General features: G+C 42.2%; 1 protein-coding gene across 1 annotated transcript in view; it reads left to right on the top strand.

Moving 5' to 3' along the window:
• LOC136877736 (venom serine carboxypeptidase-like) overlaps nt 1–27,964 on the top strand; it is an 81,506-nt gene that overhangs the window by 22,915 nt on the left and 30,627 nt on the right. The window contains exons 3-4 of the mRNA XM_067151945.2: nt 23,299–23,445; nt 25,273–25,347. Coding sequence (XP_067008046.2) covers nt 23,299–23,445; nt 25,273–25,347 — 222 coding nt within the window. The remainder of the gene's footprint in view (nt 1–23,298; nt 23,446–25,272; nt 25,348–27,964) is intronic.

Raw genomic sequence — 27,964 nt, 5'->3', positions numbered from 1 at the left:
TTCATCTTGTACTTCTTCTCCAAGTGTCCGTATCATTCAACAACCTCTCCACATCTTTTGCAGACTCCCACAAAATAACAATATAATCGGCAAATGTCAGAGTTTTGATTTCCTTTCCTTGGATTGCGATTCCCTTTCCAAATTCCTCGTTGACTTCCTTTACCGTCTGTTCTGTATAAGCATTGAAAAGGAGAGGGGACAAATTGCAGCCTTGCCTCACTCCTATCTGGGTTGCTGTTCGTTTTTCATAGCCCTCGATTCTTATCACTTCAGACTGACTTTTGTACAAATAACCACGGTATTTGAATTTATTTGAATACATCAGCATATAAGAGATTAAATTTGCTGCTACATCTTCCATCCTACAATCAGCACAAATTTAGTTGTCCTCACGTGTACTTTATACTTTCTGCTTTATAAGTTCAGTGGCACAGCCAGGAATTGAAGATTGGGAGGGCTCGCTGCTAACTTACATGCGAAATATTTGTGAATTAGAAGCTTGGGTTGGCAGCTTCTGAAGATTTACAAATAAAGGAGGAGATGCCTGGTTCCGATTCCTGTCTGTGTATTTCTTGCTTTGTAGTTTTCATTTTTGCGAAGAAATTGGAGATTTTTCCTTGAGTTCACTACCAAACTGAACTGATCATCACTAAAACCGGTATTGAGCTCTCAATAAGCATTATTGTACGGAAGATGTCTTGGTTTCGTGGAGCTGATTACAATAGGTAGTATACCTTTTTAAGAAGAGGATGGAGATGGATTCCATTGAGTTGGGGTGCCACGTCCAATTGACCTCCATAATCCTTCACTTCTCCCCAGCCTACATGAATCTCCTGGCCAGAGAGAAGGTGTTACCCTATAGGATGGGGAGTTAGAACTTATTCGTCGTTGTAGACGATACTCGTGTTACAGGAGACAGCAGATGAGCACTGTACATTCGCCGAATTGGACGTAGGACAAAACATGTTTGTATGAGACTTGTGATACTAATTTAATTTCAGTAAATTCAACAACTGCTAAGAGTACAGAGGATAGATTATTTCTGCTGCTCACCAAATCACAGATGGGACCAATATGTAGAAAAATCCGAAATGAGAAAGCACGAGCGGCATTCTATCGAGTGAAGCAAGTGTTATCTACTCTGAACTTAAATCTTCATCTTAATATCCGAGTCCTTATGTTGTGTTATGTTTCCTCCACTTTGTATTACGTTGCTGAGGCTTGGACACTGACGACCGTAATAATTAAACGGTCAAATGCCTTTGAGCTCTCGTTTTATTGTTGTGTGCTGAGAATGACGTGATCGCATGAGTAAACAATTCGATAGGCCATCAAAGAAATGAAATGTCACATGGCTTTTACTGCCGGGAATGTCCGAGGACAAGTTCGGCTCGCCAGTTGCAGGACTTTTGATTTGATGTCCGTGATGAGGATGAAATGACGATGAAGACGACGCATACACCCAGCCCCAATGCCAGCGGAATTAGCAAATTGTAGTTAAAATTTCCGTCCCTGTCGCAACTCGAACCTGGGACCCCTGTGACCAAAGGCCAGCACGCTAACCCTGTAGCCAAGGAGCCGGGCAGGCCATAAAAGAAAAGGAAGATGGTCACATTACGAGTAACGAGAAATACCAACTCCAGCAACTCGGACTTCCAGAATAATGAAAGGAAGGAGAGGCCCTGCGCAACGACGTATTTCCTGGTTGGGAAAACTGCACCAGTGGTCCATTTCAACATCAGCTGGCTTATTTAAAGCAGCTCTGTTGGTAGAGAGGCCTGGATCAGATTGACGGCCAACCTCCATTGAGGATATGGTACTTCCAGAAGAAGTTCACTTTCAGAATAAGATAATATAGCCAATGGAATTGTTAATATCTTCAGGAAGGTCACTGTCGTTAGAAACTACAGAGGTGGACATGTTCATGTTTTAAATCTGATTAAAATTTGAAGTCCGCCTCTGTGGTGTAGTGGTTAGTGTGATTAGCTGCCACCCCCGGAGGCCCGGGTTCGATTCCCGGCTCTGCCACGAAATTTGAAAAGTGGTACGAGGGCTGGAACGGGGTCCACTCAGCCTCGGGAGGTCAACTGAGTAGAGGTGGGTTCGATTCCCACCTCAGCCATCCTGGAAGTGGTTTTCCGTGGTTTCCCAATACTCCTCCAGGCAAACGCCGGGATGGTACCTAACTTAAGCCCACGGCCGCTTCCTTCCCACTTCCTTGTCTATCCCTTCCAATCTTCCCGTCCCTCAACAAGGCCCCTGTTCAGCATAGCAGGTGAGGCCGCCTGGGCGAGGTACTGGTCATCCTCCCCAGTTGTATCCCCCGACCCAGAGTCTGAATCTCCAGGACACTGCCTCTGAGGCGGTAGAGGTGGGATACCTCGCTGAGTCCGAGGGAAAACCGACCTTGGAGGGTAAACAGATTGAGATGCGATGCGATGTGAACACCATCTACTGGAGCCGAGTGATAGCAGAAGGGACAGAACCGACGTCAGTTAACAGTGGTCAGTCAGTGATGGCTAGTTTCAGTGATTCCCTGTGAGGATTAATGTTACAGTATCGGCCTTCGAATTTCAAGATCGCGGATTCAGATCTGACAATTATACTATACCTTAAGTTATTCGCAATTATGTCAGTTAAGATCGGTTCTACTTGAAAACCTGCCCCGAAATAAAAGATTTAGAATGAAATTTAAGGTAAGTTTTGTTTCAAACATTTATAATTAAAGCTTGCCGTTTTCAAAATATTAGCAAGAATCTCCATCATACCCTTGCCCACCTTTTCCTTTGAATACAATAATGTTGATTAGCCCGGAATCTCTGTTAACACATATTGTAAGACATACCGAGTTCTATAAATATATACTCTGAAGTTTCAAGTGATGAACGAAAAATTAACAAAATATATATATCTATATATACAATACATTAACATACATACCTACATACGAGGGGGAGTCAAAATAAACCTTCCATATTTTTTCAATTTGTTTTTTGTTTTTAACGAAAGTGGTATACTATTTAACGTAGTCTCCGTCACGTTCAATGCAAGTCCTTCGGTTCTTATAAAATGATTGCTCAGCCACTTGTGCATCGCCTTCATCCTTTATCTTCATACGAGCGGAATGTCTTTCCTCTCCGTGCCTCTTTGAATGACCCAGGCATGTGATAAACATGAAGCACACTCACGATCAGAAGAATGCCGGGTGGAAAGGGAAGCAGATATCGTTTGGGCGTGGGTTTTGGCCAACCATGAGAATGGAGAAGAGACAAGCGGGACGTCACATGCGTTCGTCTTTCAGGATGTGTGGCTTGTGAAGCCACGCGCTCACTGATCACTCCTGCTCGATTGGTATTTTCTCAGGAACTGAGTGAGATGTGTCTATAATTAAACATTCTGGCTATACTGGCTTTTGCTAATTAAGAGAAATAATTAATTAACTGTAATTTCATTGTGAACAAGTGTGCTCGATGTAGCATATTATGTTTGACTTATACTTTAAAAATGCACTCCATTGTTTCTTTAAGGCAGTTCAATATACCGTTATGAGAATATCTTAATTTTATGTATAACAAGTCACCTTCTTCTTATTCTTCTTATTCTGTTTCATTTCGGCCAACTAAGGACCACGTCATTTCAGCATTTTCCCTTGAGCTTTAATGTAGGTGCAGTATTCCTTCATTCGCATACGGCAGTGTTGCTCCTTTCGCTCTTTTTATTTTATTTTGAAGAATACACTTCACTTACAAGTTTTCGTAAATGCAATCATTGCCTCTGTCTTACTTTTATGTGTCATTTTATGCCATTTAATTTCTCTCCCATTTCATCATCATTATATTAAGAAATGGCGTGGTATGATATTTCAGTAAAAGAAATGTCTTTGAATGAAACACGAATCTCCTTTCCTCTACAATTTGTTTTACGTCGTACCAATGCAGATAGGTCCTATAGCGAAGGTCGGATAGAAAATGGCCAGGAGTGGGAAGGAAGCGACCGTAGCCTTAATTAAGTCACAGCCCCAGCATTGTCTGGTGTGACAGTAGAGTTTGACCAACTATTTCCCGAATGCAAGCTGAGAAACACGAAGCGCCTTACCAAGTTTTTTTGTGAACGATACCTTATTTCATCTTAATTTCTCGCATTTATATTTGATATCCGTGCAAATATTAGTGCAAAATATATTAATTCTTCTTTTGCAGTACACGCTAAATATTAACGTACCGCTAATATTTCATGACACAAGGACTACAAAGAAACCGGAGAATTTGACTTTCAATGAGTTGACATGTTTGTCTTCGAACTCTCTGTCTCTCTCTCCTCACTCTTCAGTTGTGTGCGTATGTTTGCTCTGACCAATGAGAAAGAGAGTTTGTAAGGCGATAATAGACGATTCTGAGGGCTGTACATATTTCCTTGCCTGAAATGAATATGGAGCAACAGCCCCGAAGGGCCTTGGCCTACCAAACAACCGCTGCTCAACCCAAAGGCCTACAGATTACGAGGTGTCGTTGGTCAGCACGGATCCTCTCGGCCGTTATTCTTGGCTTTCGAGACCGGGGCCGACTTCTAACCATAGGATAGCTCCTCAATTGTAATCAGTAATCACGTAGGCTGAGTGGACCTTGAATCAGCCCTCAGGTGCAGGTAAAAATCCCTGACCTGGCCGGGAATCGAACTCGGGGTCTCCGGGTAAGAAGCACGCACACTACCCCTACACCGCGGGGCAGGCGCTTCACACCTTCACTACACAAAAAAATTGAATAACAGACCACTGTTCTTCTATCGCACACATCTGAAGTGGGGTTGCCACCGTTACACTGGTACTTTGATCGTGTTTGCTTCTCTGCACTTGAGCTGGGAGCGGAGCGAGTAATATCGGTGAGTAATCCGGTTGTAGCGGTAGAGCGCAGCACCGATCCCCTCGGCTTATAACTGCAAGTACTCGCGGAGGACCAGAGCACAGTGTAGCGCACAAGTGTTTAACAAGGGGAGACCACGATGTTCGGATCACGGATTATCTTCAAACTTTGTACACTTTTAGTAGTCCATTAGGACATGATTATGTGCAAATAGTAAGGCGTACTACTTAGACGTTTTCGAGAAAATCGCAGGAGAATTTTCGCGTCGAATGTACCGGTGCGTTGCGGTCGCGAGCACGAGAAGGCGACGGTCGAGTGATTAGCGTTCAAGCTCCGTAATCGCCGGATCAATGGATCGAGTCTCGCTCGTAGGTTTTTGGTTTTCCAACACTGGTCATATTCTTTCAAATATATTGCAGGTCAAAGCGTCCAGGTGCAAAGCAGTTCTGGGTACCTTACCCGATTTCACTGTCAGATATGAGGGATTTCACAAATCACGAAAGGAATACATTTTCAGGAATACCTTACGCATTGGACCGTTTACTTGTTAATTATAAATGATATATTTCGTTTGATGCCGCCTCTGTGGTGTAGTGGTTAGCGTGATTAGCTGCCACCCCCGGAGGCCCGGGTTCGATTCCCGGCTCTGCCACGAAATTTGAAAAGTGGTATGAGGGCTGGAACGGGGTCCACTCAGCCTCGGGAGGTCAACTGAGTAGAGGTGGGTTCGATTCCCACCTCAGCCATCCTGGAAGTGGTTTTCCGTGGTTTTCCACTTCTCCTCCAGGCGAATGCCGGGATGGTACCTCACATAAGGCCACGGCCGCTTCCTTCCCTCTTCCTTGCCTATCCCTTCCAATCTTCCCATCCCTCCACAAGGCCCCTGTTCAGCATAGCAGGTGAGGCCGCCTGGGCGAGGTACTGGTCATTCTCCCCAGTTGTATCCCCGACCAGGAGTCTGAAGCTCCAGGACACTGCCCTTGAGGCGGTAGAGGTAGGTTCCCTCGCTGTGTCCGAGGGAAAAGCCGACCCTGGAGGGTAAACAGATGATGATGATGATGATGATGATGATATTTCGTTTGTAGTACACCTCTGTCGTGGAGTGGTTAGTGTGATTGGCTCCCACCCCCGGATGCCCGGGTTTGATTCCCGCCTCTGCCACGAAATTTGAAAAGTGGTACGAGGGCTGGAACGGGGTCCACTCAGCCCCGGGAGGTCAACTGAGTAGATGGGGGTTCGATTCCCTCCTCAGCCATCCTCGAAGTGGTTTTCCGTAGTTTCCCATTTATTTCTCCTCCGAGTAAATGCCGGATGTAGGACCCTACCTAATGTAAGGCCACAGCCGCTTCCTTTCCTCTTTCTTATCTATTCCTTCCATTCCCATCTCTCCAGAAGGCCCCTGTTCAGCATAGCAGGTAAGGTCACCTGGGCGAGGTACTGTTCATCCTTCCCAGTTGTATCCCAGACCCAAATTCTCGCGCTCCAGGACACTGCCCTTGAGGCGGTGGATCTGGGATTCCTCGCTGAGTCCGAGGGAAAAACCGACCCTGGAGGGTAAACAGATTAAGAAAGAAAGAAAGAAAGAAAGAAAGAAAGATATTTTTATAATGATAAACATTACTTCTTCTTCTTCTTAATCTGTTTACCCTCCAGGGACGGTTTTTCCCTCGGACTCAGCGAGGGATCCCACCTCTACCGCCGCAAGGGCAGTGTCCTGGAGTTTCAGACTTTGGGCCAGGGGATACAACTGGGGAGAATGACCAGTACCTCGCCCAGGCGGCCTCACCTGCTATGCTGAACAGGGGCCTTGTGGAGGGATGGGGCGATTGGATGGGACAGGCAAGGAAGTGGGAAGGAAGCGGCCGTGGCCTTAAGTTAGGTACCATCCCGGCATTTGCCTGGAGGAGAAGTGGGAAACCACGGAAAACCACTTCCAGGATGGCTGAGGTGGGAATCGAACCCACCTCTACTCAGTTGACCTCCCGAGGCTGAGTGGACCCCGTTCCAGCCCTCGTACCACTTTTCAAATTTCGTGGCAGAGCCGGGAATCGAACCCGGACCTCCGGGGGTGGCAGCTAATCACGCTAACCACTACACCACAGAGGTGGACTGATAAACATTACTAAAGAGCCAAATAACATTGAAAATCCAATGAAAGCTCATGCTAATATACTTTTTTTTTCATTACATTACCTGTGAATTGTAATATATATGAAAGAATATGGCCCGTGTTGAAAAACAAAATAAGCGGGACCCGATCTAGCGAGCCAGAGGTTGCGGAGCTTGAACGCTAACCACTCGACCACCAAAGTTACTTGCTCATGATTGCAACGCACCGGCACATATCCGACGCGAAAACTTCTCTTGCGATTTTCTCGAGAACGCCTTTGTAGTACACCTTACAACTTGCACATTATCTTGTCCTATTTGACTACTAAATGTGTTAAAAATTTGAAGATACTCGGTGATCCGATCGTCTTGGCCTCCCCTTGTAAGCGTATTGCACCTGTATTCAGTCTGTGTTTCTTAATTTCCGTCTATATTTCCTCCGCTTGTTGAGTATTGTAGATGATGCAAAGCATAGTAGATAATAATTGTGGCATTCGTTTGACATTTAATCCCATTTTGAGATGATATTCATGTTGTAGAATATTTAAGGAATTGCATAAATTTTTACAGAAAATTATATCACAAATGCCACGAAAGCTGTCTGATGCATGGCAGTTCTTTGAAATCATCATCATCATCATCATCTGTTTACCCTCCAGGTTCGGCTTTTCCCTCGGACGCGGCGAGGGATCCCACCTCTACCGCCTCAAGGGCAGTGTCCTGGAGCTTCAGACTCTTGGTCGGGGGATACAACTGGGGAGTGTGACCAGTACCTCGCCCAGGCGGCCTCACCTGCTATGCTGAACAGGGGCCTTGTGGAGGGATGGGAAGATTGGAAGGGATAGGCAAGGAAGAGGGAAGGAAGCGGCCGTGGCCTTATGTTAGGTACCATCCCGGCATTCGCCTGGAGCAGAAGTGGGAAACCACGGAAAACCACTTCCAGGATGGCTGAGGTGGGAATCGAACCCACCTCTACTCAGTTGACCTCCCGAGGCTGAGTGGACCCCGTTCCAGCCCTCGTACCACTTTTCAAATTTCGTGGCAGAGGCGGGAATCGAACCCGGACCTCCGGGGGTGGCAGCTAATCACGCTAACCACTACTCCACAGAGGCGGACTCTTTGAAATCACTGGTGATAAATATGAGCCAAATGCAAATTTTGCGGCCGCATTTACGCCGGGTGGTGGCGTATCAAATTTGTGGGATTATATCAAGAGGCATCACAAGGATGAAATTAGCAGCCCGACTTATCCAGCAGAAAACAGCAAAATAGTTATGTTGTGATAAAAGGGCATTGCATTTACGTTGCCATACCAATAACGTATTTAAACGTGCCACCACATTACGTTCGCTCGGTAGTTCACTCGGTACAACCGGGTGATAACGTCACAACAACTGCTCCGTTCCGTCACCCCACTACTCTGCACGGTGCTGCCGCCTATAGGTTATCCGTAAAAGCCTTTGTAACATCAGTATCAACGTGCAGTACCGTGGCGCGTATTCCAATTGTTATTATGCTGTACTTCAATGTTTTCATTTGTATCACTCTCACGCGGAAAATATATCCAAACGGGCGAGTTGGCGGTGCAGTTAGGGGCACGCAGCTGTGAGCTTGCATCCGTTGGATAGTGGGTTAGAATCCCACTGTCGGTAGCTCTGTAGATGGTTTTCCGTGGTTTCCCATTTTAACGCCAGGCAAATGCTGGGGCTGTACCTTAATTAAGGCCACGGCCGCTTCCTTCCCACTCCTAGCTCTTTTCTCTACCATCGTCGCCATTAGACCTATCTGTGTCGGTGCGACGTAAAGCGAATTGTAAATTTAAAAAAATATATCCACACTAAATACATTTATTTAAGGTTTATACTCAGTTAATTAAGACCTGAATTGCCTTCTTATGTCCGTCAGTCTGATTGCACTGCTATGGAGATTATTTGGTTCCATTAATTGCTTCACCTGTACACAGGCACAGTTTCTTCCTCTGAGGAATTTGAAGCATCTGGAAAAGGTGCACTTGTAGGTCTCAAAAATCCAATTGAAAATTCTAAGATAGTTTAGGTTAGCAATAATTATAATGTCCGTCTCTGTGGCGTAGTGGTTAGTGCGATTAGCTGCCACCCCCGGAGGCCCGGGTCCGATTTCCGGCTCTGCCACGAAATTTGAAAAGTGGTACGAGGGCTGGAACGGGGTCCAATCAGCCTCGGGAGGACAACTGAGTAGAGGTGGGTTCGATTCCCACCTCAGCCATCCTGGAAATGGTTTTCCGTGGTTTCCCACTTCTTCTCCAGGCAAATGCCGGGATGGTACCTAACTTAAGGCCACGGCCGCTTCCTTTCCTCTTCCGTGGCTCTTCGTTCCAATCATCCCGTCTTCCACCAAGGCCCCTGCTCAGCATAGCAGGTGCGGCCGCCTGGGCGGGTTTTATCCCCGACCTACAGTCTCCCGCTCCAGTACACTGCCCTTGAGGCGGTGGAGGTGGGATCCCTCGCTAAGTCCGAGGGAAAAAGCCAAAACTCGAGGGTAAGCAGATTACTAATAATACTAATAATACTAATAATAATATAGCAGCATGTATGTTTTGACCTGGGCCCGAAGGCAGGTTGTGACTTCAACAGATACACATTCAGGTTTCATAAGTAACTAGGCGTCACTGAAGAGTCATACTACGGAAATGAAGACTGAGGCAGTTCCTCGTTGCTTTCCTCACCGAGTCAGACAGTGCTGTGACATATCAGTCTGCCAAGTTCACTGACCTTTTCACGCACAATTACACTCCATTCAACACAAGGACTGATTGCGGAAGAAATTACATTACTAACATTGCTCATAACTCAGTCACTTTTATATCGTCAAAATCAATGATGATTGTTACATAAAAATGAGAGTAATGAAATTTGTACAGCCCATACCAGGAAACACAGAGCACTCTCATTAAGAATGGATCTGGATGGAGTACGATTACTACTACTACTACTACTACTACTACTACTACTACTAATAATAATAATAATAATAATAATAATAATAATATTAATAACAACAATGCTCTTTAACACGGTAGCGAAACCAGAATATCTATATGCCAGCGAATGTCTAGCACTGACCTACAAGCTTGATAAATTAGAAATATTAGAAAGAATAATTATAAGGAAAATATTAGGTCCTCTAAGAGTTGCAGGGTTTTGGAAATTAAGAAATAACAATGAAATTTACCAGAACATAGAAAACATATCAGAAACAATAAGAAAAAGGAGATTGCTATTTCTTGGACACATTTATAGAATGGATGACAATATACTAACTAAACGAACCTTCAAGTACCTTTGGCAAATGAAATCAACCACCACCTGGATTCAAGAAGTCAAGAAAGACCTGGAAAGGAACAACGTACGAGAAGAAGTATTATTGGAAAGAAAGGTTTTTAGGAAGAAAGTCTTACAAATGGAAAGATTCCAACGGAGAAAGAAAAAGAAATCAGGCACAAAGTGGACTGAAGACAGGAAAAAGAAGCACAGTGAAACAATGAAAGAATACTGGAAGAAAAGGAAAGAACAACTAAGGAGGAAGAATTTAAATTGTAACGTTTTCCTTAGAAGGCCGGAACGCAAGAAGAAGAAGAAGAAGAAGAAGAAGAAAATAAGAAGAATGCTCTTTATTTCTTAATCCGTTTACCCTCCAGGGTTGGTTTTCCCTCGGACGCAGCGAGGGATCCCACCTCTACCGCCTCAAGGGCAGTGTCCTGGAGCGGGAGACTTTGGGTTGATGGATACAACTGCGTTGGAGGACCAGTACCTCGCCCAGGCGGCCTTACCTGCTGTGCTGAACAGGGGCATTGTGGGCTATGGGAAGCTTGGGAGAGGTAGACAGGGAAGAGGGAAGGAAGCGGCCGTGGCCCAAGTTAGATTCTATCCCGGCATTTGCCTAGAGGAGAAGTGGTAAACAACAGAAAACCACTTCCAGGATGGCTGAGGAGGAAATCGAACCCCCTCTACTCAGTTGACCTCCCGGGTCTGAGTGGACCTCGGTCCTTCGGGTTTGGCAGCTAATTACACTAACCACTATATGACAGAGGCGGATTATTATTATTATTATTATTATTATTATTGTTATTAATTATTATTATTATTATTATTATTATTATTATTATTATTATTATTATTATTATTATTATTATTATTATTATTGGGTATTTCATTGTTTATTACAGACGCTTGTTGGAGCGATGATTTTATTGTTACCAAGTTCATCTGAATGCACTATAAACTTTACGTAGATTTTAACATCCTTCCCTTCTTACTTCTATGACATTAACAACTAGTCTTACAGTACCGGTCAAATGTTTAGGACCACATAAAGAAATCACGAAATGTCATCTAGAACCTAAAATTGTGCCACTAGACCTCTGTAATTTTCTTTCTGATATCTCACAAAACTTGTATGGTGTTATAAGTAGACGCTACATAAAGGGGCTTTTCAGCCTCAGTGGCATGTATATCATCATTATGAATAAATTCAATTATAAATCTAATAGGATATATGTCGCCTGATTTCATTGAGTTAGTTCAAGTACTGTAGATGTTATGAATTTTTAACTCTTGGAAGGTCACAACAAAAAATCAAAAATTTTGGTGATATAATGTACTTAATACTCTAATTGGTTGCAAGTATCACCAACAAGATTTTTCTGTAGACTTAGGAATTGGTGGGGACCATTTTAGTATAAATATAAAAATTCCGAAAATATGCCGCACAGGTATTTTTTCATGTTTAATTTGTTTTGAACCAAGGCCAAAATGGTTGATTTATTTTTGCCTTTTTCATGTATGGCCCAAGGTCTCAGTGTGAGCTACTGGCGTCAAAATTATCTGCCCTGATAGTTTCATTTGCACTCTGTGGATGGCATCCACGAATACGTTTCTGATGTCGATAGTTCACACTGAGACCTATGACAAGAACAAGGAAAAATTGACTATTTTTGCACTGGTTTGAAAAAAAAAATAAACCAACAAAAAATGGGTGCCGCATTTTTTCGGAATTTTCATATTTATACTAAAATGACCCCTAACTATTGCTAAGTCTCTACATCAATCTTGGTGGTGATACTTGAAACCAATTAGAAGATACAGTACATAATATTTCCAAAAAATGTTGACTTCTGATGTGACCTTATAACATTTAAAATTGTATAACTTTTACAATACTGGGCCCAGGAGATGACCTGGGGGAGTCATTAATTCAACCTTGTGACTCTGGCTAATAAATGGGGGTGAGATGCGAATATAAGAACTCAACAAGAGAGTTCTCTTAGCCTCTCTCACCCCAATTCTCCACAATTCTACCTACACGTGGTGCCCCTGTTAAGCTGAGCAACCCAGCGGAAGGTTGGGTATCAACCCCAGCGGGAATCTGGGTCAGCGAGCCGACAGGATGTGGAGGACAGTGGAAGGCAACGGGAAACCACCACTGGCAGTATCTTCCAGGACACTCATGAGATGGACCTCTTTGTAAAAGATTCCGGAGGTAAAGATTCCCCTCATTCGGATCTCCGGGAGGGGTGTACAACGAGGTTTTTAAAATATGGAAGGAAGGAGAAGAAGAAAGAAGAATTATTGCGGATAGGGACATGGAATGTTCTAACCCTTTTACAGGAAGGAAAATTAGAAAACGCTAAATATGAGATGAAGAGAAATAATTTGGATGTACTTGGAATGTGTGAAGTGAGATGGGGTGGATGTGGAGAACTAGAAAGCGGTGACTTCCGAATGTACACTGACTGACAGAGCAAATGCAACACCAAGAAGGAATGGTTCGAAAGGGATGAAAGTTGGCGAAAAAACAGAGACGGCACGGACGAATAATTGATGTTTATTTCAAACCGATATGCAGGTTACACAATACGCACGGCATCGACTCAGTAGGATGTAGGACCACCGCGAGCGGCGATGCACGCAGAAACACGTCGAGGTACAGAGTCAATAAGAGTGCGGATGGTGTCCTGAGGGATGGTTCTCCATTCTCTGTCAACCATTTGCCACAGTTGGTCGTCCGTACGAGGCTGGGGCAGAGTTTGCAAACGGCGTCCAATGAGATCCCACACGTGTTCGATTGGTGAGAGATCCGGAGAGTACGCTGGCCACGGAAGCATCTGTACAGCTCGTAGAGCCTGTTGGGAGATGCGAGCAGTGTGTGGGCGGGCATTATCCTGCTGAAACAGAGCATTGGACAGCCCCTGAAGGTACGGGAGTGCCACCGGCCGCAGCACATGCTGCACGTAGCGGTGGGCATTTAACGTGCCTTGAATACGCACTAGAGGTGACGTGGAATCATACGCAATAGCGCCCCAAACCATGATGCCGCGTTGTCTAGCGGTAGGGCGCTCCACAGTTACTGCCGGATTTGACCTTTCTCCACGCCGACGCCACACTCGTCTGCGGTGACTATCACTGACAGAACAGAAGCGTGACTCATCGGAGAACACGACGTTCCGCCATTCCCTCATCCAAGTCGCTCTAGCCCGGCACCATGCCAGGCGTGCACGTCTATGCTATGGAGTCAATGGTAGTCTACTGAGCGGACGCCGGGAGTGCAGGCCTCCTTCAACCAATCGACGGGAAATTGTTCTGGTCGATATTGGAACAGCCAGGGTGTCTTGCACATGCTGAAGAATGGCGGTTGACGTGGCGTGCGGGGCTGCCACCGCTTGGCGGCGGATGCGCCGATCCTCGCGTGCTGACGTCACTCGGGCTGCGCCTGGACCCCTCGCACGTGCCACATGTCCCTGCGCCAACCATCTTCGCCACAGGCGCTGCACCGTGGACACATCCCTATGGGTATCGGCTGCGATTTGACGAAGCGACCAACCTGCCCTTCTCAGCCCGATCACCATACCCCTCGTAAAGTCGTCTGTCTGCTGGAAATGCCTCCGTTGACGGCGGCCTGGCATTCTTAGCTATACACGTGTCCTGTGGCACACGACAACACGTTCTACAATGACTGTCGGCTGAGAAATCACGGTACGAAGTGGGCCATTCGCCAACGCCGTGTCCCATTTATCGTTCGCTACGTGCGCAGCACAGCGGCGCATTTCACATCATGATCATACCTCAGTGACGTCAGTCTACCCTGCAATTGGCAAAAAGTTCTGACAACTCCTTCTTGGTGTTGCATTTGCTCTGTCAGTCAGTGTACTATTCGGGTGAAGATAAAAATGGATTGCATGGAGTGGGAATACTGATTGGAAAACGACTGAAGAACAAAGTTATGAAGGTTGAATATATCAATGGAAGGATTATGATGATAAGACTGAACGGGAAAAGAAAAGACTTAGTGATCATTCAAGTTTATATGCCGACCTGTAATCATTCTGATGAAGAGGTAGAAGAGTGTTATGAGAAGATAGATCAACTCATTGAGAAAGAGGAAAAGAATGCATGTATTGTTGTAATGGGTGATTGGAATGCGGTTGTTGGTGAAGGATCAGATGGTAAGACCATTGGTAAATTTGGATTGGGAGACAGAAATGAGAGGGGAGAAAGGTTGATTGAATTCTGTAATGAAAGTTGCATGGTGGTTGGAAACACTTTGTTTGACAACCACAAAAGGAGAAGGTATACTTGGATATCTCGATTAGATGACAAGAAATATCAAATTGATTATATAATGATACAACAACGGTACAGAAACTGCCTAACGAATGCTAAATGTTACCCAGGAGCAGACATTTATTCTGACCATATATTAGTTGTAGCAGAGGTAATGATTAAATTGAAAATAGTATGGAAAGGAAAGAAGAGAGAAGAAATTAATAATGAGAAACTGAAAGATAAAGACAAGTGTAGAGAACTAGAGGATGAGTATTGTAACAATAATACATTAGGAAATGAAACAGAAAATGTAGAAAGGAGATGGGAAACTTTTAAAAATGGGATAAAAGAAGCAGCTAAGAAAACGCTTGGAGTCAAGGAGAGGAAGAGGGCAAAGAAGGAATGGATAACATCAGAAATGATAAGTAAAATGGAGGAACGCAGGAAATGGAAAACAGTAAATACAGAAGAAGGAAAGCGTAACTACAGGAAGTTAAATAATGAATTAAGAAGAGAAACAGAAAAGGCAAAGAAGAAATGGTTGACAGAAAAGTGTGATGAGATAGAGCAACTGGAGAAAGAAGGGAAATATGACTTGGTGTACAAAGAAGCAACAAATATAGTATTCAGAGAAAAGAGAAGGAACAACAGCAATAAGGAAATAGAGGCTACAGATGGCACAATGATATATGAACCCCAAGAAATAATGAAAAGATGGGAAGAATACATAGAATGGCCATATGATCGGGACAATCGACCAAATGAAGAAGAACTTGAATTAGAGGAGGAAGATATGGTTAAAGAGGATGATAAAGGGGAAACCATACTGAGAAGAGAGATCGAAGCATCACTGAACGAGATGAAAAATAGAAAAGCAATGGGAATAGATGAGATTCCTGTTGAACTGTTAAAAGCGTTAAATAATGAAGGGAGAAAGGAGTTGATTGGATTATGTAATCAAATATACATGACAGGAAAATGGCCAAAGGACTTCAGTGAAATCATCTTAATCCCTATGGAAAAGAAAAAGAACAGCAAAAAATGTGAAGAAGATAGGACATTGAGTCTGATTTCACATGCAGCCAAAGTCTTACTGCGGACGCTCAACAGAAGGATATATGGAAAGCTGAATAACTTTATAGGTGAAGAACAGTTTGGTTTCAGGAGAGGAGTTGGAACAAGAGACGCCATTGGACTTCTGAGGGTGATAGGAGAGAGGTACATAGAGAAAAACAGGAAGGTTTATACTGTATTTATTGACCTTGAGAAGGCTTTTGATTGTGTCAGATGGGACAAATTGATGACAATCCTGAAGAAACATGGAGTTGATTGGAGGGATAGAAGGCTAATAAAGAATTTGTATATAAACCAGAGAGCAAGAGTGAGAATAGGAGATGAGTTGAGTGAAGAAATTGAATTAGGAAGAGGTGTAAGACAGGGCTGCTCTTTATCACCGACACTGTTCAACATCTATCTCGAAGAAATAATCAATGAAAGTTTTAATGGAAATAGTGGAGTTTGTGCTGGAGGTAGGAGAGTAGAATGTATAAGATTTGCAGATGATATGCTTGTGATGGGAGAAAGCGAACGTGAAATGATACAAATGTTAGATAAACTCAACATGAAACTAGAAGAATATGGAATGAGAATTAATAAGAAGAAGACCAAAAAAGTATGATAATTGGAGGAAAAGGTAGAAGTTGTCATATTAGTATAGGAGGAGAAGAAATAGAGCAAGTCAGTAACTTCAAGTATTTGGGAAGTATGATCAGAGATGATATGTATTGCACAACAGAAATTAAGAAAAGAATTGCCATAGCAAAAGAAGGCTTTAGGAAAAAATCAAAATTATTTTGTGGACCACTAAACAAAGATTTGAGGAAAAGACTTGCTAAGTGTTACATTTGGAGCATAGCGCTGTATGGAGCAGAGCCTTGGACATTGAGAAAGAAAGATGAGAGAAGATTGGAGGCACTAGAGATGTGGGTATGGAGGAGAATAGAACGAGTGAAATGGGAAGACCGGGTAAGGAATGAGGAGGTATTACGAAGAGTTGGAGAAGAACGAAGTATGTTACAAACCATTAGAAGCAGAAAAATAAAATGGATCGGACATTGTTTGAGGAGGGACTGTTTACTGAAAGAAGGAATAGAAGGAATGGTGAAAGGCAAACGAGGAAGAGGAAGGAAAAAATATCAAATGTTGGACAATATCCAAGGAAATAAATATTCGGACATGAAAAACTTGGCGCAGGACAGGCAACAGTGGAAGAGGTTCATCCCATGACAAGACCTGCCATAAGGCAGAATACCTAGATAGATAGATACAACACTGGGCGTAAAGCACTGAAATCAGGTGATATATATCATATTAGATGCAAGAGCTCAGGAAAAAAGATACAGAGGTCTAGTAGCAAAATTGTAGGTTCTAGATGGAACTTCATGATTTTTCAATGTGGTTCTAAACTTTTGACCGGTACTGTATGTGTTGAATTTGCCGTCAGCTGTGCGGAGACTACGTGATAAAACTTGATGGCAAGTTCCTTGCCTGTCACATCCTCCTCAAGCTCTATTTAATCAATTGTGATGTTTAAATGTAGCTCAGCCAAGGAGGCTCGTCTTTAAGAGGCTGGTCCAATATCTCGTGCACTGGACTATGTATCTGCTATTACAGCTGCTGTATTTTTAACTTCAGTAATACTCCTCATGTCCGCCTCTGTGGTGTAGTGGTTAGCGTGATTAGCTGCCACGCCTGGAGGTCCGGGTTCGATTCCCGGCTCTGCCACGAAATTTGGAAAGTGGTACGAGGGCTGCAACGGGGTCCACTCAGCCTCGGGAGGACAACTGTGTAGAGGAGGGTTCGATTCCCACCTCAGCTATCCTCGAAGTGTTTTTTTGTGGTTTCCCACTTCTCCTCCAGGCGAATGCCGGGATGGTACATAACATAAGGCCACGGCCGCTTCCTACCCTCTTCCTTGCCTATCCCTTCCAATCTTCCCATCCCTCCACAAGGCCCCTGTTCAGCATAGCAGGTGAGGCCGCCTGGGCGAGGTACTGGTCATTCTCCCCAGTTGTATCCCCGACCAAGAGTCTGAAGCTCCAGGACACTGCCCTTGAGGCGGTAAAGGCGGGATCCCTCGCTGTGTCCGAGGGAAAAGCCGACCCTGGAGGGTAAACAGATGATGATGATGATGATTAATACTCCTCATGGGATATGAGAACTTTCCTCTTTGTACATAGGTTCAGAAAAATGAAATATATTTGCTAGTTGCTTTACGTCGCACCGACACAGATAGGTCTTATGGCGACGATGGGACAGGAAAGGGCTAGGAATGAGAAGGAAGCGGCCGTGGCCTTAATTAAGGCACAGCCCCAGCATTTGCCTGGTGTGAAAATGGGAAAACCATGAAAAACCACTTTTAGGGCTGCCGACCGTGGGGTTCGAACCTACTATCTCCCGAATACTGGAAACTGGCCGCACTTAAGCGACTGCAGCTATCGAGCTCGATATGAAATATATTAATGTATTTGGAAGTGGTTTAAGGAAGGAGGGTAGAGGAGATGAAAATTAAATTACTGAATATTTCTATTTGAGGTCTCCTGAACTGGAGAGAGCTAAATTCTTAAAAGGTATTTTTTTCTGGGGAATTTAATAACAGCCGTATCATTTTACTGGATTTTCTTAGAAAAGTATGGAATAGTTTTCAAGTATACTTTGACTCTTTCTTTATTGACATTAGGTGTTTTAGATTGTAATTATTCATTAGATAAATTCGTAGTGCCTTCAAGAATGTTTTTAAATTATAATTAATCGCGAAAATATCTTTGAAACTGAGGCAGTTGGAAGAGAGCTAAGTCCATGCTCATATTTGTTTTGAAATGAGCTAAGTATCTTGCTAACTTTGGGAACTAGGTAAATTGGGTTTATCCGGAATAAGGGCAGGGTTTAAACAGGGAAATGGGTTTAATTAATGTTATTATTGTTTTTATGTCACACATACTGAATGTAGTATACATAAAGCAGCTAATATCATCCTAAAACCTGTCGCTCCTGGCTTATGTACGCCATAATTTTCTTTTTTTTTTAATCTTCGCAGACAGAACCACTGTTGCAGGAAGAACCTGAATATTTATTTTGGAAATATTTTCTATTGTCCGGCTTCAGAATATTTTAGAGATTGAAATCAAACGTGTCACTGACGCCGGGTTTAAAATTCAACATAATAATAATAATAATAATAATAATAATAATAATAATAATAATAATAATAATAATAATAATAATAATAATAATAATAATAATAATAATAATAATAATAATGAAGTAACGTGTTATTATTATTATTATTATTATTATTATTATTATTATCATCATTATTATTATTATTATTATTATTATTATTGTTGTTTTTACGCCCCACTAATTACTTTTACGATTTTCGGAGAAGCCGAAATATAGAAAATTTGCCCCGCAAGAGGTCCTTCATGTGCCTGTAGATCTTCCGACACGAAGCTGGCGTATTTGAGCACCTCCTAATATCGGTTGACAGAGCCAGGAATGAACCCGGTAACTTGAGCTCAGAAGGCCAGCGGTTCTATTGCCTGCGTGACTCAGTCCGTCACTTTCAAAGCACCCGATCCATGCAGCCTTAGTTAACTTCAGTCCAGATATGTTGATTATCAGAGGCGTTGTTTCATTGAAAGAAAAGTAATTTCTGTGCAGACCACCTTCCACTGGATTTTCATAAAAATATATGGAAGGTAAAGGCTTATACCAACCGTAGCCTCGGCGTTAGGTGGCATAGAATGGTTAGCCTTCTGTCTGGCTGCCCTTGCCCTCAGGAATGTATCTGGTATACATATTTTCTATAGGCTGAGTGCACCTCAGGACCACATGACCATCCAGAACTGAATATGTCGTTCGTATTTTTTTCTTTCGGTTTTTTGGAAGAGGATTCCACTTTCTTCCGCGTTAACCAAGCACACATCGGCTTGGCAGATCCCGTTGTTTCGTCGATGTCCTCCCATATAACCTATAATAGTATTAACAAGTCGAGATTTGGCCGTGCGGTTAGGGTCCCGCAGCTGTGAGCTTGCATCCGGGAGATAGTAGGTTCGACACCCCACTTACGCCAGCTCTGAAGATGGTTCTCCGTGGTTTCCCATTTTCAAACCAGGCAAATGCTGGGGCTGTACCTTAATTAAGTTCACGGTCGCATTCTTCCCATTCCTAGGCCTTTCCTATCCCATCGTCTCCATAATACCTCTCTGTGTCGATGCGACATAAAGCAAATAGCAAAAAGAAAAGTCGAGATAGTCTCACATTTTCAATGGCCAGAGAAACTTGTTTCACACTTTGTTTGTCTCTGTAACATTCAGATGTTCTCCTACCAAGGCTAAGTCATGACTTACAGAACAAAACTTGCGACCCAACTTGAGAAATCGGTGCTCAGATTTTAAATATTCCATGGCAATCTGATAAATGCGCAAGAAATAGGCTACTATCAAAATCAATCAATACTGATCTGCATTTAGGGCAGTCGCCCAGGTGGCAGATTCCCTGTCTGTTGTTTTCCTAGCCTTTTCTTAAATGGTTTCAATGACATTGGAAATTTATTGAACGTCTCCCTTGGTAAGTTATGCCAATCCCTAACTCCCCTTCCTATAAATGAATATTTGCCCCAATTTGTCCTCTTGTATTCCAACTTTATCTTCATATTGTGATCTGACCTACTTTTAAAGACGCCACACAAACTTATTCGTCTACTAATGTCATTCCACGCCATTTTTCCGCTGACAGCTCGGAACATACCACTCAGTCGAGCAGCTCGTCTCCTTTCTCCCAGTTCTTTCCAGCCCAAACATTGCAACATTTTTGTAACGCTACTCTTTTGTCGGAAATCATCCAGAACAAATTGAGCTGCTTTTCTTTGGATTTTTTCCAGTTCTTGAATCAAGTAATCCTGGTGAGGGTCCCATACGCTGGAACCATACTCTAGTTGGGGTCTTACCAGAGACTTAAAAGCCATCTCCTTTACATCCTTACTACAACCCCTAAACAACCTCATATCCATGTGCAGAGATCTGTATCCTTTATTTACAATTCCATTTATGTGATTACCCCAATGATGATCTTTCCTTATAGTAATACTTAGGTATTTACAATGATCCCCAAAGGGAACTTTCACCCCATCAACGCAGTAATTATAACTCAGAGGACTTTTCCTATTTATGGAACTCACAACCTGACTTTTAACCCCGTTTATCATCATACTATTGCCCACCGTCCATCTCACAACACTATCGAGGTCACCCTGCAGCCGCTCACAATCTTGTAACTTATTCATTACTCTGTACAGAATTACATCATCTGCAAACTGCCTTATCTCTGATTCCACTTCTTTACACATAACATTGATATATATAAGAAAATATAAAGGTCCAATAATACTGCCTTGAGGAATTCCCCTCTTAATGATTACAGGGTCAGATAAAGCTTCGCCTACTCAAATTCTCTGAAATCTATTTTCTAGAACTATAGCAACCCACTCAGTTACACTTTTGTCTAGTCCAATTGCACTCACTTTTTCCAGTAGCTTCCCATGATCAACCCTATCAAATGCTTTAGACAGGTCATTCGCGATACAGTCCATTTGACCTCCAGAATCCAAAATACCTGCTTTATCTTGCTGGAATCCTACAAGTTGAACTTCAGTGGAATAACCTTTCCTAAAACCGAATTGCCTTCTATCGAACCAGTTATTAATTTCGCAAATATGTCTAATGTAATCAGAAAGAATACCTTCCCAAAACTTAAATCCAACGCATGTCAAATTTACTGGCCTGTAATTTTCCGGTTTATGTCTATCACCCTTTCCTTTATATACAGCGGCTACTATAGCAACTCTCCATTCATTTGGTATAGCTCCTTCAACCAAACAATAATCAAATAAGTACTTCAGATATGGTACTATATCTCAACCCAGTATCTTTAGTATATCCCCAGAAATCTTCTCAATTCCAGCCGCTTTTCTAGTTTTCAACTTTTGTATCTTATTGTAAATATGATTGTTATCATATGTAAATTTTAATACTTCTTTAGCACTGGTCACCTCCTCTATCTGGACCTTTTTCCTTGTAACCGACAATCTTTACATACTGCTATACATACACTTCCATTTTTCACTAAAATTTGTATGACTGCCAATTAAGCTTGCCATCATGTTATCCTGAGCTGCCTTCTTTGCTATATTCAATTTCCTGGTAAGTTCCTCCAGTTTCTCCTTACTTCCACAGTCATTTCTAACTGTATTTCTTTCCAATATGCACTTCCTTCTTAGTCTCTTTATTCCTCTATTATAATAAGGTGGGTCTTTACCATTCCTTACTACATTTGCTGGTCATAATTCCTGTCGTTCGCATTTCCTTCCCGATTGACATTTGGTAAATTAAGATCTCCCACTACAATCACATTTCTTTGCATGTCGTTTCCCACATAGCTGATTATCTTATCAAATAATTCTTAATCTGTGTCAGCACTACCTTTTCCCGGTCTGTTCACTCCAAAGACATCAAGTTGTCTACTATCTTTAGAAATGAACCTCACACCTAGAACTTCATGTTTCTCATCCTTTATTTTTCGTAGCTTACAAATCCTTCTTTCACCAGAATGAATACCCCCCTCCCACTATTCCTATCCTATCTCTACGATACACACTTCAGTTCCGTGAGAAAATTTCTGCAATATCTGGTAAATATAATATGTATTAAGTTAATTTTATTCCTTTCTTTACAATACTTCTACAGTTCAACACTAACATTTTTATGTCATCCCTACTTGACTTCCAGATCTCTGTACCTTCATCACCTCTCCCTAGACAACACCGTTTCCCTGAATGTACCTCCCTATTACCCTTCTAAACAAATTTCCTAACTTATACGTACCACTGCGATTTAAGTGAAGGCCGTCTGAGCGCAGATCCCTATCTCTTACCCACCCATTAGGATCTAGAAATTTCACTCCTAGTTTCCCACATACACACTCTATAGTCTCATTTAAATCCCCAATCACTCTCCAGTCAGTATCCCTCCTACACAGTATTCCACTTATAACAATCTCCGCTTTCTTAAACTTCACCCGTGCTGCTTTTACCAGATCCCACACATCCCAAACTATGTTGGTACTTATATTAGCTTACCTTACGTTGTTGGTACCAACGTGAAGAACTACCACCATTTCTTTCCCCTCCTCCTTCTCTTCTACTTTTCTCAGCATCTGCCTCATGCGGCGTTTAAGCTGACCTCAGTGTTTTTCACTCCAAATCACTACCTTCCTCTTTAATGTGATGAGGTCCTCGTTGATTACATGCAATAAACCGGCCCTCCCCCCACGCGATGACCCACCTTCATACTAAAGAGACGTCATATTATCTTAATTATCTTGAGTCTAGCTGCTAAAATTGCAGGCGAAAAATTACATCTACAACTTATAGAACCCATTCATTTGTATTTATTCCTTGAAAGCAACCGATTCATCTATCAGTTACAAATACGACAAAGCATTTAGAACCCATCTTCCATTGAATAACACAAGCTGTGTATGGAGAAACAACAGATCAGCTCCTCTAGGAGTGTCTACGGTCTGGACATACAACCACTCCCATCTTTCGATTAATTCAATACAAATCAGCTAGAACTGTCGAAAATATAATCCCTTGACACTTGTTTTGAAATGAGCGAGTTCTGTTTCAGGTTTCAGTTTTACGGACTACGATGCGGGCTACGCCACTAATATGACGCAGGTCGGAGATGAACTCTACAAGGCCTTGGTGCAGTTCTTTGAAGTCTTCCCCGAACTTCGGAGGTTACCTTTCTTCATCGCTGGAGAGTCTTTTGCCGGTGAGACATATTCAAATCGTGATTAACTTGGCATGTGAACCAGGAATGTATTTATATCAGGGAAAAGACAATAGTATTAGGTTCATAGTACGGATTGATATTTTGAAATTGCATTATGATCCGTATTGATGTGGTATTACAATAATTGAATTTATTAGGGGCCCACCTATTCAATACAATGACATTTATTAGTGTGAATGAATCACATAAGGTGCTAGTTTCGACACTTATATCGTGCCATCATCAGGCAAAGAGTCAAATCAGGCAAACACAAACAATCTTAAAACAATTTAAAACACATTATAATACCTGCAAAGATGAATGTTAAATAAAATTATGGTACAAAATGACGCACTCTAATATAAAATCCTTTTAAAATGATTATAATTCCGTTTTATACACATAGTGTATAGCCTAGATTGTATATGTTTTAGTCCTTAATTTTGTTGAATATACACTGCAGAATTTTGTTGTGAGTGATGTCGACACTTGTTTAATCCATGGTTTGGCGGTTCCGAAAGAATAAACAATCATGTGATGGACTTAGTTAGATCTGAACAATATTTGTTCCCACTTCAATATGGGGTTTGGAACCTTGAGCAGACGGAGCTCTAAGTTCATCACATGATTGTTTATTCTTTCGGAACCGCCAAACCACGGATTAAACAAGTGTCAACATCACATCACAACAAAATTCTGCAGTGTATATTCAACAAAATTAAAGACTAAAACATATACAATCTAGACTATACACTATGTGTATAAAACGGAATCATAATCATTTTAAAAGGATTTTAAATTAGAGTGCGTTATCTTGTACCATAATTTTATTTAACATTCATTTTTGCAGGTGTTATAATGTGTTTTAAATTGTTTAAAGATTGTTTGTGTTTACCTGATTTGACTCTTTGGCTGATGATGGCACGTTATAAGTGCCCAAACTAGTACCTTACGTGATTCATTCACACTAATAAATTCCATTGTATTGAATAGGTGGACCCTTAATAACTTCAATTACTGTAATACTATTGATGTCAGGAGAGACAATGGCTAGGATATTTTTTTGTGAAGAAGCAATGTAATGTACATAGATTTCTTAATCGTTGCAGGAAATAAGTCCCAAAATCGAAAGGTGAAATATTAAAAAGAGATCATCATATAAAATAATAAGCAATGGCGTTCTTATATTTTCTAATATTTCTTACTAAATTTATAATAATTACACAGTTTCGTGAAATTAAAACTTACTGATAGTTGCTACGGAAACAAATGAAAATTTTAATACCATTCCTCTCTAACGTGCAAACATGACATGTTATAGAATTGAGGTTCCAGAGACCGTAACGTAAATCTACTACCTACTACGTTTATTGTTCAGGTTCAACAGTGTTACTGATCTGTTTACAATGTACAGGTTGGTGAAATTTTGAAAGTTTCAGTGTTGTTTATTAAGATGACTGATGTATGTCTATTGGATCCGAGGTAATCAGTCTTTCTGAACATGTAACGTCGCTAAACTTTAAAACACTTCTCAATACAATCAATGCGGCCCACCATCAGAATTGTCTTGTGAGGTTGGTTAACTGGACCCTATTCGGCATCATTATCAAGAGTTAAGATGGACTTGATTAAAAAGTTGTATATCCACTTTGAAAGTAGTAATCTGATCAGCACTTAAACTGGCTGAAAATGAATGTCAGGACCATTCGAAGGTAGTCACACACTACCTGCGAGACTACGCAAGGGCTAATTTTCATTGAAACATTAATTACAATAGGGTGTTATAAACCTGTTTAATCAAACATCAAGAACTGACTTCTGTTCCAGGAAAATATATACCAGCTTTGGCGCATACGATCCACAAGAGGAACCCAAAAGCTGATGTACAGATTAATCTTAAAGGTGAGATTAAAAGTTTAAATTTGTTGAACACTTAAAATTCATACTTTGCCTCAGATAACCTGGTATAGTAGCCTAATCTGTCTAACAATATCGTAATATATTTAGCATCCCACTTACTACTAACGTGGTTTTCGGAGAAGCCTAGATGCCAGAATTCTGTCCTACAGGACTTCACTGATGTGCTGGCGTATTTGGGAATCTTTTCATATTATCGTACTGAGTCGGGATCTCCAAACAACCAACTCGGGCTCAGAAATCCAGCCCATCTATCATCTGAGCCACTCAGCCTGTGAAACATTTATCAAATGCAGCCCATATTGCTCGTTGGTACGAGGTTGTGAGATCTTCAATAAAGGCCTGCTTCGAATCTGTGCGTAGCGGACATAAGAGTTTTAACGCCCGACGTAAAATCTACCTCCAAGATACTGAGAGATCATTTCCCATGTAGTGAAACCGTAGAGCGTCATGTACAGCTCATTGAAATCCTAGGTGCCTTTCTACCCTATTAAAATCATTGTTAAAATCGCGTTATTTGTAGGATGTGGGGCGAAGGGACTCGATCGGCGAGTGGCCAGAACGAAAACAAAGGAAAGGTTGGGCTGGAGCCAAGCCCTAGTGAAAAAGCCCTCTCAACTTGCAGACAGAGTTGGAGATGCGACGCGATGCTACGGTAGTCAAATACGCCCCGATGTGTGGCCTAGTTTCCCAGGGTTCCAAACTAACAGAAGGATCTTCTGGTTTTTTTGCACGTTCGACGGCTGCCAACGTCGAATTTTGGCGCGTAAAAATTATAGGATATTTTGATCCAGACATGGGAAAATTATGGGAGGCATGCCAATGAATAGAGCTGAATTTTCTGCGTATCCTAGACTGAAAATATGGAATACTTTATTCAAGGGGCGAAATGAGGTCACCAGATGTCCAGCTGTAAAGTATAGCTAACACATGTGAATGGATAGCGTCACCCAAGCTAAGAGTCGCGCTCAAAGATGACTCCACCCACTAAGGGACGCTAATGAAATAATTAAAGGCGGGAGCCAAATTACGTGAGAACTTCCGATCGCAGGTCGATCACACCTGGCTGAAATGGAAGAGGAAATAGAGAGTTACAATACGTACCATTTAAATGCCTTGAAATCCCTGGATGAAAGGAGCTGTTGTCCTTAATGAACAGTGACATGTCTACGCCCCCAGTCTTCCGGCGTGAAAATAATTAAGGCTGGGCTGGCGCTCGCTGAAGATAGTTCCTGGCGGTTCGTTGAGAGAGACAATGTGTTACATTGTGTTTCAGTTTTTACAGTTACCGTCCGCAATCTATTGACCGCTTAATAAGACAGAGTCATTGTGTCCGTCGCGGCCGTGAATTATAAAAGCCTTGTGAAGTGTAGGTGGGAAGTCAAGTAATAGCCAAGCGAGCCTAGGCAAATGTCTCAGTGCCGCGTGTCAATTAATAGATCTGCGAGCATATTTTATGAACGAGTAGCGGGAGTCGGCTATGGACAATGCCGGCCTAAATTAGTACGTGGTATCAATAAATTGGTATCAACCAAACCGCTGCTCTGGGTCAGGGTTCTCAAGTACTGTGAACCACCCGATTCATGCTGTGAACGCGCGCCGCTTGTGATTAGAATGACCTGCCTGCTTAAGAAAATACATTGTGTAAATTCTGTGTGTGTGTGTCGCTCTAAACAGAAGAACGTGTGACGAGTTGTGGAGTGTCACCCTTTGGATTACTTTAAGATTGTAGCAGTGAACGAGCCAACCAGGATGACGGACTTTTGCAGCCCAGGATCGAAGGACAACACGCTCGTTTCCAGCGCTGAGGCAATGCAGCAGTAAGCTCCGCCATGGGTCTCCCGTGGAAGGAAAAACCACGGCCACCAAACAGATGAGTTGATGTGATATATAATTTCTTAGCACTATAATGTATAACCTGGGTTATAGGATGAGATTTTTCTTTATAATAACTAAATGTTTTAAATGATGCATATCCTAATATGGAAATTTTATTGTTCTTTATCATGATAACGTAAATTCAAGGGAGCTAACTCCATGGATGTCCCATTTCTTCCTTAGTGATTAGTTTTTCGTGAGGAGTTATTATTATTAATATGTATAATATCCCAGCAAGTATGGTAAACAAGGATATAAGAGTATTTCGAGTTCCTCTAGTGGTGGTTTGAATAATAGTGTTGATGAGCAGGGAAGACCATGACCAAAGGTTGTTAGTTAATGTCCAATATGGCTATCGTATACGCTGGGGGAGCTCATGGGTCAGTTAGACGATGCATGCGTAGCTTAGACGTATAATTATGGCATGTGCAGCAAGAGAGAAGAAGTCCCGACTGAGAGAAATACAAAACTGTGTTATTTAGGTAAATTGTGTGGGAGACAATTTGCAAGTTTCCCGTGATTCTTGATTATTTGACCAGAATTGTCTGGAGTGTTTTTTATCGGTAACCGGGGTGAGACGCAGAGAGGCCGGAGTCTTTAATGTATGGTCAAAATATAAAATATACATACTTTTTGAGTTGAGCGAGGAGAATGAGAAGGGTTGACAGAGGAATTATGAAAGTCCTATGCCCAAGGAAAGAAGATACGTGATATGAGACGTAAT

Source organism: Anabrus simplex, chromosome 7, assembly GCF_040414725.1.
Source record: "Anabrus simplex isolate iqAnaSimp1 chromosome 7, ASM4041472v1, whole genome shotgun sequence".
In the NCBI taxonomy this organism is placed as follows: domain Eukaryota; kingdom Metazoa; phylum Arthropoda; class Insecta; order Orthoptera; family Tettigoniidae; genus Anabrus; species Anabrus simplex.
The sequence above is the reverse complement of the archived record's forward strand: the minus strand, read 5'-3'. Positions and strand labels throughout refer to the sequence as shown.